Below are 12,854 nucleotides of genomic sequence, written 5' to 3'. Positions count from 1 at the left end.
TCAGTGTGAGGCTTGGACAAGCAGCAGTCAGCCAGCTCTGTCTCAGGGCGACGGGAATTGCTCATCACCTCCACACAGGTTTCTTTGGTTGGGCTGGAGGCAGGGCTGCTGGGGGGAGAGGAGGAGCAGGGGCTGTGGCTAGAGTTCCAGTCACTCCTGTGGGGCTCTCCAATTGGTTGGGTACAGTAATCCGCCACTGGATCTAATGCTATCCTTGTATGTATAATCAGAGGAGTAGCGAGGAGAGGGTGACTCTTACCTCTTATGTACGGCATTGGTGAAATGGACAATGGAATACGGTATCCAGTTCTGGTGTCAACATTTTAAAAAGAAGACTGTGCAATTGGAGAGGTACAGAAAAAAGCCAAAATGATTTGAGAGCTGAAGAAAGTGCCTTAGTGCTGTGATTCCCAAAATTCTTCCGCCGCTTGTGCAGGGAAAGCCCCTGGTGGGCTGGGCCGGTTTGTTTACCTGTCATGTCCACAGGTTCAGCCAGTTGTGGCTCCCAGTGGCTGTGGCTCGCTGCCCCAGGCCAATCGGAGCCACTGCAAGTGGCGCAGGCCGAGGAATGTACCAGCTGCCGCTTCTGGTAGCTCCCATTGGCCTGGAGCAATGAACTGTGGCCACTGAAGCCGCGATTTGCCGAACCTGCAGACGTGGCAGGTAAACAAACCGGCCTGGCCTGCCAGGGTCTTTTCCTGCGCAAGCGGCGGAGCAAGTTTGGGAACCACTGCCTTAGTGGAAGACTTAAAATTGCTCAATCAGCTCATGTTATCAACAAGAGGATTGAGGGGTAACTTGACTACAGTGTATAAGTACCATTACAAGGAGAGAACACTGCATACTAAGGAATTCTTTAATCTAACAGAGAAACGCATAAGAAGAACCATTGGCTGGATCCCAAAGCCAGGCAAACTCAAATTAGAAAGTGGGCGCAAAGCTTTAACAGAGGATGATTAACCATTGGAACTGCCAAGGAAAGTGATGGATTCTCCATCTTTTGATGTCATCAAATTCAGACTGGATGCCTTTTCTAGAAGGAATGCTTTAGCCAAACACAAGTTATTGGAGCTCAATACAGGGGTAACTGAATGGAATTCTATTTCCTGACAGGAAGACGGAGTAGATGATCTTCTGGCCTTAAAAGCTAGGAATAGTAATTCTACCCAGAAGCCTGTTGCCAGCCAGTGAAAACCCTAAAGCTCTGGTATAACATACTCCCAGTGTGAGACTCCATTTAATAAACGGGCTGTGGCAAACTGCATTAGCTTCAATTTCTTAGTAGTCCTCATGTCACTCCATGCAGAGTTTGTTGTTTTTCAGCAATCTAATCTTGCAGTGACCAAGATAAGGATACAGCTCCTATCTATAATAAACTGCAGCACTTTTCTTGCAGATTTGGGTTGAGACAGGGAGGGTACAACTGCTACGTTAGCATCCAAGAACAGCACAAATGTAATAACACACCTAAAATTGTACAACAGTAGCCCGTCTAAGTCCAGCTGCCACCTGAGCCTGGGGGAGAGAACCCAGAGTTAGATATGACTTGTTATCAGAAGCACTCTATATAATATCATATGCAATATTCCAAGGAATGTGAATGTAGGGAATAAGCACTGAATGGAAAATTGCTTGCTGTTCTGGGCACTTCAGTAGCAGACACTGACTCGTTGGCAGAAGTTCAGAGAGGAGAATGAAAAATTATTAGGAGACAGGAGGGATCGCTCTAGGAGGAAGGATGTCAAGAGCTAAATATGAAAAGGAGTACTTGTGGCACCTTAGAGACTAGAGCTCTGTTGGGTACAAAGGAACTGTGACTAGGAATAATGGGACTACGTTATGAATAAGCTTAGTCTGGATAAGCCTAGGGTGGGAGGAGCACCACCTTTACAGAGAAGTTTATTATACTATTCAGTAATCTTCCAAGGAAAATTGTGGAAGCTCCTTGACCAGAAATGTTTAAAACAAAGGACAAAACCCTTAAGAAACCCAGTGAAGAAAAATCATGCAATGCTTTTATATATTTTCTTTCTTGTGTGAGAGATGAACTAGGTAACCTAAAATGTGTTGGGATTTTATTTTTTTTTCCATCTGTGTTTTCTGTGTAGACTACCGAATCAAGATAATCTCTCTTTCCCGCTCTCCTGTCCTATTGTACACTGTCATTCCATACTTGGAGGAACAGATGTTGTTGCATTTTACACATGGAAAGACTTCAGAGCAGGTCCTGACCCCTAGTCGCTTTCCTGTGTAGCCTTTCTTAGTAGAAAAACACTTCTGTGTTTGATGGAGACAGCAATTAAGTAGGGAAAATCTCATGTTTCTAGTCAGTTTTTCCTTTTAATCCAGATGTAATGTGTAGAGCATGTCTGATATTGCTTTCTTTTTGCTGCCCAAGATGCATCTGAATAGGCAGTGGGCAACCAATTGAGTTACACGGCAGGGGTGCTCACAGTATGTATGGCAGGTAGCCAACAGTGTATGTCAGGCACTCGATGCAGAAGGCCTCTGGAGGAAATTCACTCCTCCTACACTGAGCCAAGAAAGGAGCTATTATGATGTTGATTGGGACTTTAATTTTGTGTAATCAACACAAGCAGGATAACTAAACAAATTAGAGTCTCAAATAACCGTTAGATAACTTTAGTAACAGCAGGAGAACCTTTACATCTGGAATTTTATGCTGGTGTTGGCCTATAATGTTAATTTTTGCCTTATTTTCCAATTTCTCTTGTACAGCTTTGGTTTTGATCAGCACTTTGTGCTGGACAGCGAGTCTATGTGAGTTACAGCTGTCTTTGCATTTCAGTTTTCAGTTTCTCTTACTAATATGGGGTCTGTCTCTTCTGGGAGTGGGTGGGAAGTCTCTGGGTACCACATTGTGTTCTTCTATTATGTGAGTTCAAGCTTGAATTCCTCTCTTATACTGGCTTGCTTTCTCTTTAATGGGGGTTAGTGCTTGGTGCATTGTGTGTGGGGTTTTGTTTTGGTTAAACATTTGTTGCTTTTATTTTTGCAATGTATTATATATCTCTTTCCGTATACGGCTTTTATGTTTAGTTCTGCAGTGACTAATGTTTGTCTAGCAGTTTAGTATCTGTCACAACTTGCTCTCATTGCTAAAAATAGCAGGTGCCTATTGCCCACACAGAGTACCAGGAAAGATAAAACATGTGGTCTGTGGTTGCTGCTTTGGTTGCTTGTACAATTGAAACATCCCACATTTTTAGTGCTTATTTTTTCATATATTTCAGCCTTTCACCTTGACAAGAACCTGTGAACTACTTATAGATTTCATTTCCCTCCTACCCTATCCAACTAATCCAAGAATCACTACAGCTAAAATTTGTGTCTTTCAATCTTGGATTTAAAATGTCAACTGAAAAATCCACAGGCTGTTTGTGACATGATCACACTGAAATACTATCTTGCATTTCTATGTCAAGCTCTCTAGATCCTCAGACACAAAACACTGGGTACTCATATACAGCTTTGGGCACTCAGCGTTTAGAGATTGCACCTGTGAAGTGCTGAATGTTTACAGCAATGGTTCTCAACCTGTGGCTCAGTCGGCACGCAGCTGCGGCCCATGGGACATCCTCAGGGCCATATAGGTAGTATTGGATGTGGTAAATATGTTGAGAACCACCGGTTTACAGTGTGATGCTGAACATCCTCAACTTTCTTTGGCTTGAATGGGACTTCTGTTAAGTGCAAACCTTGAATTTGTCATTTAGCACCTTTCAAAATATAGCCTTTCTTTAATATATATTTAACTCTATAAAAGCCCCTATCCAGTCCCTTCTAATGATTGTACAGCATCTGATTGCAATGTCAGAATGATCACATGGTCTTTAAACCTTTCTTACTCCCTGCTGAAAAGTCTCTCCTCCCGGAAATCTACGCAAACTGACACCTGGCAAAATAAATCAACCTTGCAGGATGTCATGAAGGTCAGAGAATCTGGGTTCTCTTGCAACACAGTGTAGAAGGGAGTTCCAGGATTGATGACCCTTGCTTTAAAAACTGACACAAGCCCCTCCCATTTAAACAAGAGGAATAAAATCCAACTCAGGAAAAGATGTCAGGATGTGTGGGCAGGAGGGCAGTATGTGCACGCATGCTTCCAGAATCAGCCTATTTTCTTCAGTAGTGACAGTAATAAGCTCATAATTTGTTGGAAATTCTGGCTGGCATTGTGGTTGATGGATGGGTTTAATTATGCAAAAATAAAATTGATATTTAAATAGATCCCAGGTCCTTTGCATTTTCATTTTATACATGGATACCATAATTGGAGACTAGCTTGTTGTGGTTTGGCAGCTGTTTTTCTCTCTTGAAATCTACATCTGCTGTTTGTATCTTCTTAATTCATATTTCCGATAAAATGTAACTGGGTTTTTTTTAAGTCAGACTGTTGAAATGGAGCTAAAACACTCCATAACCCTTCATTCTAAATATCATGTGTAGATTACAGCTCTTCATAAAGGGGAGGAAGCCAGGGTACCGAGAGGGAGCCAGGTTTTCAAAAGTGGATTCTAATTTTGGGTGTCTGAACTTGCATATCATAGGGCCTGATTTTCAGAAGTACTAACTAAGCCTATGTAACTTCAGTTGATGTAAGTGGGAGCTGTGGATATTCATTAACTTTGAAACCAGGCTATCTGCTGGCCCACTGCCTTCATTGTTTGTTTAGATCTTAATCTTCTGCAGATGTATCTGCCTGCTTTTTTTTTTTTTTTTTTAGGTTAAAATTTTGTTTAATCTCCTTCAGTCCATTATATTTTTCTCTTTGGAGTGTGTTTCAAACGTTAGCAAACTTCCAAAGGAGGCTAAATTAATGTATTTCTTTTACCTCTTAATGTGTAATGAAGAGCATAGATATAATTTAGCATTCATCCCCATTTTACTCAAGATAAAGCTCCTCCGTCTTGTTTTGATATACTTTGTATTTATCATTGGTTTCCATGTGTAGTCCTTTATTTGGTCTTAAAATCACATGACCGTGCACATAATCCAATCTGAATTAACTGTCCTAGTAAAATTTCCATTTATGACTACCAAGTTCTGGCACTGAATAAATTAAAACTATTTTTGTTCAAGCCAAAAAATAACCTTACCTAAAAAGGTTATCTCCTTCATAGCCCTAACTTCAAATGTTCTCAGATTTATGTAAATATAGAAAATGATTTCCTAGATTAGAACATGCTTTCATCTCAGAAGGGTTGTAGGGCACCATTGTGACCAGTGCCAATAATTGTTACTGTCTCACTGAGCAAAGAATATATATTTGTACACTGGAGACACACAGCATGGGGAAAATCTTCTCTGTACTTAACATCGCTACATCTTTCCTAACACTTCTAGGAAGCTTTTCCTTTAATGAATTTAGTGATTGTGAAAGGTGCTGGATTGGAACCAATTTGTTTGGATCCTTATCTGTAGTGGTCACTTGAAAGGGTGACAGAACACAGTAGTGCAGTCTTTGTTGTTGTAAATTTGGCACCGCTCTTGAGCACAAAACTTTAATTGGGCTAGATTTTGATTTGCTAGAAATATAGCAATGCCAGTGAGTAAGGGCAGGGGGAGAGCAAGGCCACATGCCCTGCCATGTGCAACTGCAGTAGGGCTGCTTAAATCAGAGCTTGACACATGGGAAAGGAAGGCAAAGAGAGCACAAAATGCATGCCTGATGTACTTGCCCTGACTCCCGTGGTACTGTGGAAGTATAACATTGTATAAGTATAAGGTTGTATAAGGGGACATGCTGGATACATTATATATGAGGGGGCATGCCAAAACATGTTACAAAGTATCTGAGGGAGAAGCAATTAAGATAGAGCCAGCACATCTAAGAAGCAGGCATCAGAATGGAAGGTGTGAAGGGCAATTAGTTAAGTTAACTGGAAGCTGTTAAAGGAGATTGTTTTATTAGCAAAGCTGCTCTGCTAATACATTTAGAAGTGAGCCCCCCGAGTGGGGCTTGTGTCTTTTAATTTATACAGTTTTTTGGAGAACAAGTTACAGAGAACTTACAGACAAAAGAAGAAAAAGATTTTAGTCACCACCCTTCGAGATCCCTGAGACCACTCATGTATCTTCAATTACCTGCCACCCTTAACAGAGTGGTCTGATAAACTGTGAGTCTGAGTCAAACTTTGACAGTACATATGTGTACACACAGGTCAGTAGCAGGGCAAGCAAATGCCCCATCAAAATGGGTGAAATAATTTACCCCTCCTTTCTTTTTTCCCCCTCTCCAAAAGCAGGATGTAGGCGCTGGAGGAACTGAAACTGAGTCATCATTTCTTCTTGGGGCAGCAGGTAGTTGCACCATCCCATCCTCTGGACTGAGTCTAAAGACTCTCTTACCATTTATTCCCCCCCACCACCACATTATTCTCAATACGCTTATTGAATAAGAATCTAAGCCACAGTCGCAATGAAATTATTCCTCTAGTTAATGAATAGAAATTGTGATTACAGCATAAAATGCTTTTTTCCCCTGAATGTCCCACACTCGTTGTTCATACCTTGTCATTTCCTAGAGGCACGAGACTTCATTCATAGTAAAATAATTTAGGCTTTTAAATAGTGCTGTGAGCCAGTTTAAATATTTAAAGAGAATCTTGTTCTGAATGAAATTATAATGGGTGTATGTATACTATGGTAGATGACTGTTTCCCCTCATGTCTTTCAAGATGCGTAGTGCTAGTCACCACTAAGTGCCAAACTGTGCTCACTTTTCTGATGTAAGTTGTTCAATTGAAGTCAATAGGACTAATTCTATGAGTGAGATGAGCAGAATGTGTCCATAAAATGGGACTGATACTGCTAAAGACCTGGCAAGAGTACTACTACTGATGTCAATGGGACTAGTTATTATAAGTAAGGATAGAAGCATCTGGCACTACATTAGGGACCTGTGATGGGTTGTCACCCCTGGAGTGCAGTCTGAGAGCTGGGGGAACCACTGCACCCCTCTAAGATACACAGCTGGGTGGGGACACATCCAGCCTAACCCAGGCACCGTTACTATCCAACATGACAGCAGGTGGTGCTACCTGAGTGGAAACAACAAACACCAGCCAATTTCCCAGCTCCCCAGGCTCCTTCCCCCACCCCCGTGTATAAACCCAAAATTATACTGTCTTGCATTGTACAGGGAACTGTACAGCGTAAGCTCATAGTTTGCCTGCCTCTCAATGTGTAGTGGAAATGCAATAGGCCCTCTGAGCTAAGATTCCCAAACATTTCACTCCAAACTCACTGGTTTAGATCAAAACATAAAATAAGTTTATTAACTACAAAAGATAGATTTAAAGTGATTATAAGTGATAGCAAACAGATCAAAGCAGATTACCTAGCAAATAAACAAAAGCACAATCTAAGCTTAATATACTAGATTGGATATTAATAGCAGATTCTCGCCCTAAAAATGATACAAGCAGGCTGCAGATTCTTAAGGGGCAAGCTGCACTTGCTTTACAGCTTGGATCCCCAGGTCTTTCATACACAGGCTAGAAATCCCTTTAGCCTGGGTCCAGCACTTCCCTCAGTTCAGTTTTTGTTCCTCAGGTGTTTCCAGGAGTCATCTTGTGTGGGGAGTGAAGATCCCCAGATGATGTCACTCCCTGCCTGATATAGTTTTAGTATATGGTGGGAACCCTTTGTTTCAAAGCTTGGTTCCCAGGTCAGTTTGTGGAAAAGTACTGACATCCCAAGATGGAGGGCAGCATCATGTGGCCTGGTCACATGTCCTTGTAGAGTCATAGCAGCCATTACTTACAGCAGTGGTGGGAAACCTGCAGGCCGCATGCAGCCCGTCAGGATAATCCACTGGCAGGCCACAAGAAGATTTGTTTACATTGATCGTCCACAGTCATGGCTGCCTGCAGCTCCCAGTGGCCGTGATTCGCTGCAGGGACATGCTGGCCACCGCTTCCCGCAGCTCCCACTGGCCAGGAATGGCAAACCACGGCCACTGGGAGCTGCGGTGGGCCATGCCTATAGACAAATAAGATCAGCAAAATGTCTCGTGGCCCACAATCAGATTGCCTGGCTAGAGGGAATACTATTCCTTAAAAATAGCTTTATCATGAAAAAGGGAGCCCTTCCATCCTATCAGCCTGTTAAAGTAATAAAACCCCATTTCTCCAGGCAACATTATAATTATTTCGTTAGAATCCCACAGTAGGTTACCCTGAGGATAGAAGTGCCTTTTCCTGCCAAAACATTAAAATTGGATCAAAGGTTAGATAACTATCTCCAAACCTATTCTCCTCCTCTGCTCTGTAAAAATCTCTGCTTGACCAGGCATACATCATAACCCAAGAGTGTCACACTCTAGACAACAGCTTTCTGTGACTAAAACAAAATATGGTTTAAGTGACTAAAATACTCAGGCATGCTCATTAGGAAGAAGGCAATTTTAGCTACAGCTTGGTTTTATTTAAATGACCTTTGCATTTAAATAACCAATAGCAGTTTGTACTGCAAGCATGAGATGATAGGGTGAGGTGGAAGGCAAAAGGGCATGTGAGAAAGCTACTTCTCTAATAGAAATAATAGTGTTAGCATGTGCTATTGCTACCATTCTCGTTACTTTTACATACAAATCATAGAATCATAGAATATCAGGGTTGGAAGGGACCTCAGGAGGTCATCTAGTCCAACCCCCTGCTCAAAGCAGGACCGATCCCCAATTAAATCATCCCAGCCAGGGCTTTGTCAAGCCTGACCTTAAAAACTTGTAAGGAAGGAGATTCCACCACCTCCCTAGGTAACACATTCCAGTGTTTCACCACCCCCCTAGTGAAAAAGTTTTTTTCCTAATATCCAACCTAAATCTCCCCCACTGCAACTTGAGACCATTACTCCTTGTTCTGTCATCAGCTATCACTGAGAACAGTCTAGATCCATCCTCTTTGGAACCCCCTTTCAGGTAGTTGAAAGCAGCTATCAAATACCCCCTCATTCTTCTCTTCCGCAGACTAAACATCCCCAGTTCCCTCAGCCTCTCCTCATAAGTCATGTGTTCCAGTCCCCTAATCATTTTTATTGCCCTCCACTGGACTCTTTCCAATTTTTCCACATCCTTCTTGTAGTGCGGGGCCCAAAACTGGACACAGTACTTCAGATGAGGCCTTACCAGTGTCGAATAGAGGGGAACGATCACATCCCTTGATCTGCTGGCAATGCCCCTACTTATACATCCCAAAATGCCATTGGCCTTCTTGGCAACAAGGGCACACTGTTGACTCGTATCTAGCTTCTTGTCCACTGTAACCCCTAGGTCCTTTTGTGCAGAACTGCTGCCGAGCCATTTGGTCCCTAGTCTGTAGCGGTGCATTGGATTCTTCCGTCCTAAGTGCAGGACTCTGCACTTGTCCTTGTTGAACCTCACCAGATTTCTTTTGGCCCAATCCTCCAATTTGTCTAGGTCCCTCAGTATCCTATCCCTACCCTACAGCGTATCTACCTCTCCTCCCAGTTTAGTGTCATCTGGAAAGTTGCTGAGGGTGCAATCCACATCATCCTCCAGATCATTTATGAAGATATTGAACAAAACCGGCCCCAGGACCGACGCCTTGGGGCACTCCACTTGATACCGGCTGCCAACTAGACACGGATCCATTGATCACTACCTGTTGAGCCCGACAATCTAGCCAGCTTTCTATCCACCTTATCGTCCATTCATCCAGCCCATACTTCTTTAACTTGCTCGCAAGAATACTGTGGGAGACCGTGTCAAAAGCTTTGCTAAAGTCAAGGAACAACACGTCCACTGCTTTCCCTTCATCCACAGAACCAGTTGTCTCGTCATAGAAGGCAATTAGATTAGTCAGGCATGACTTGCCCTTGGTGAATCCATGCTGACTGTTCCTGATTACTTTTCTCTCCTCTAAGTGCTTCAGAATTGATTCCTTGAGGATCTGCTCCATGATTTTTGCAGAGACTAAGGTGAGGCTGGCTGGCCTGTAGTTCCCAGGATCCTCCTCCTTCCCTTTTTTAAAGATGGGCGGTACATTAACCTTTTTCCAGTTGTCCGGGACCTCCCCTGATCGCCATGAGTTTTCAAAGATAATGGCCAATGGCTCTGCAATCACATCCGCCAACTCCTTTAGCACTCTGGGATGCAGCGCATCCGGCCCCATGGACTTGTGCACATCCAGCTTTTCTAAATAGTCCTGAACCACTTCTTTCTCCACAGGGGCTGGTCACCTTCTCCCCATGCTGTGCTGCCCAGTGCAGTAGTCTGGGAGCTGACCTTGTTCGTGAAGACAGTGGCAAAAAAAGCATTGAGTACGTTAGCTTTTTCCACATCCTCAGTCACTAGGTTGCCTCCCTCATTCAGTAAGGGGCCACACTTTCCTTGACTTTCTTCTTGTTGCTAACATACCTGAAGAAACCCTTCTTGTTACTCTTAACATCTCTTGCTAGCTGCAACTCCAGGTGTGATTTGGCCTTCCTGATTTCACTCCTGCATGCCCGAGCAATATTTTTATACTCTTCCCTGGTCATTTGTCCAATCTTCCACTTCTTGTAAGCTTCTTTTTTGTATTTAAGATCAGCAAGGATTTCACTGTTAAGCCAAGCTGGTCGCCTGCTATATTTACTATTCTTTCTACACATCGGGATGGTTTGTCCCTGTAACCTCAATAAGGATTCTTTAAAATACAGCCAGCTCTCCTGGACTCGTTTCCCCCTCATGTTATTCTCCCAGTGCCAACAAGACACTTTAAGCAGTCTTAAGATGCTTGTGTAGCATTCTTGTAAAATGTCCTGTCCTGGCTGCAGAGGATTGCAGCGTACAATTGCTGCCGCGAGCTAACATTTACTCCTTTAGCTCGGAATAGCCAGGGGGAATGCTGGCTATTCCAGGTTCAAAATTTCACTGATGACCCTTGAGGATGTGGGATTTACGTGCAGATGGCAGCTTGCACTTACAGCTGGAGGAAAGGGAAGCAACTCTTAATTGATTAGAGGGTTAAAAAAAGGATCTCAGAATACAGTGATTTATGTCTATTGTAAAGATGTTTCTACTTTTATTTATTACAATTATTTTTATTATCCCATAGTGTTCATAGGGAAAGTACTGAAGAGGCTCTTCGCTGCTACTCCCTCCACTTCTCATGTGCCTGTTCCAAGTGGAGAAGAGATGGTACTAAAAAATCCCACATCAAAACCACAGCAGAAGGATTCTGAGAATACTCAGGCTTCATCAAACTGTGCCAGTTCGGCAGGTAATGTAATCTGCTAATTACTGCAATGTGAAAATACTTGGGTTTTGGTCATTGTTTTTAAAGAGAAAAAAGTTATATATGAACGCATAGTGCAGAGCCTTGTCCTATGTATGCACTGAGCCCCAAATTTTAAATGCAAAATTACTTTTGGGTTTACCCATCAAGTTCCCTGCAGTGCATACCATTCGGCATCTTGATCAAACTAAATTTTTCACTGACAAAAAATCCTTTGTTAATGCAAAGTTAGAGTTGCCTGGTGGTATCGTGTGTCCTTCCAGAATGTCAAGTTCAGCAAGACTCAGAAGTCTGAGAGTTAAGGTATGCACCAGAGCAACCTTGATTTTTGTACATCCTGGTTTTCAGAATTCTGAGTTTTGTTGAACTTGAAATTCTGGAAAGGCACATGATTCTACCAGGCAACCTTAACTCTGCACTAAGGAAATTCGCTAACAAAATATCCTTTTCTAACTTTTTTTTAAACATAAAAATGCTCTTTGTAGGAGTTCTTTATTCGGACAGCTGTAGTTATTACAGAGGTGTACGGTAAAGATGCTACTGTGACCCGCTAAAGGCCAAAGATGCAATGTGATTCCTAAGTGGTCTGTAGTTTACCCCGCAGTATGTTTTGTTATAATGTAATGGTTTGTACTTTGAAATGTTAGGAGTGTGGAGTGGCTGACAGGACAGGGAGAGAAACTGCGCATTGACTGTTACGGAATGCTGATAGACTTTCTGTTTTGGTTAAGCATGTGAGAGAACACTGTGTGTGTCCTTCTCTACACAGAACCTTCCCCATATTTCCAGCTAACCCTCCCCTTCCTGTCTTGCAAATCATTATACTCTAGAAGCAAAGTTGTCCATTGCTGTTTGGTGCCCATTGCTGGTGCAAACAAATCATAGGCAGCACTTTTCTTTGCTACATAAGCTGAGCTGTACATTGAGCTGCTTCCCATAGAGAGAGGACTGTGCTGGACTGGCGGAGAGAGGAGATGGTGATGGCAGAGGCAGTGAAGGGATTAACATGCATCCATGGTAATCATTGCTCTAGCTAGGCTCACCCACTTAATCTCCACTCCTGACCATCCTGCCTGTCCACACCGGGAAGACATGTACCTCAACTTTGTATTTCCTTGGTTAGCCACTCTCCTCGTTCTGGAATGCTACTAGGCACCACTCTTCAGCCTAAACTCAGTGTCAGTTATGTTTTAGAATAATTATTCAGAACCCACACTTACCACAGCCTAGTTCTTCTCTTCCACTGCTTTTGCTGTCATCGCCTCAACTCCCCTCTCTCTGCCAGTCATGGTGGATAATCATGAGTTTCCAGTGCAACACTGTGCTAAAAAGGCTGTGATCCTTCGATGTTGTAACAGGGTGGCCTTCCCCTTCAAAGGCTGGAGGTCTGGGGGCAGCCAGCCCTGTTTATTTACCCCGTGAACATGAATGAGGGTTATGCTGTACTCCACAAGCATGTATTTGTTAACTCATGAACTAGTGGTCTTCCAACTATGCTGTTCTTTGGACATGTGTACTTGTGCTTAAGTGACAAATTCAGCAAAAAAAAAAAGTTTCAATTTAGTGTGACAAACATATTTTTCCTCTATCAAA

General features: G+C 42.8%; 1 protein-coding gene across 3 annotated transcripts in view; it reads left to right on the top strand.

Annotated features, from left to right (window-relative positions):
• ERICH1 (glutamate rich 1) overlaps positions 1–12,854 on the top strand; it is a 109,482-nt gene that overhangs the window by 12,989 nt on the left and 83,639 nt on the right. For 2 of the 3 annotated variants that reach the window (XM_073336185.2, XM_073336184.2), the window contains exons 2-3: positions 2,740–2,781; positions 11,082–11,246. In XM_073336185.2, the coding sequence (XP_073192286.2) occupies positions 2,740–2,781; positions 11,082–11,246 (207 nt within the window). The remainder of the gene's footprint in view (positions 1–2,739; positions 2,782–11,081; positions 11,247–12,854) is intronic. The other variant, XM_073336183.2, reaches the window with a different exon arrangement.

This window comes from Lepidochelys kempii, chromosome 3 (genome assembly GCF_965140285.1).
Source record: "Lepidochelys kempii isolate rLepKem1 chromosome 3, rLepKem1.hap1, whole genome shotgun sequence".
Taxonomy (NCBI): Eukaryota; Metazoa; Chordata; order Testudines; family Cheloniidae; genus Lepidochelys; species Lepidochelys kempii.
The sequence above is the reverse complement of the archived record's forward strand: the minus strand, read 5'-3'. Positions and strand labels throughout refer to the sequence as shown.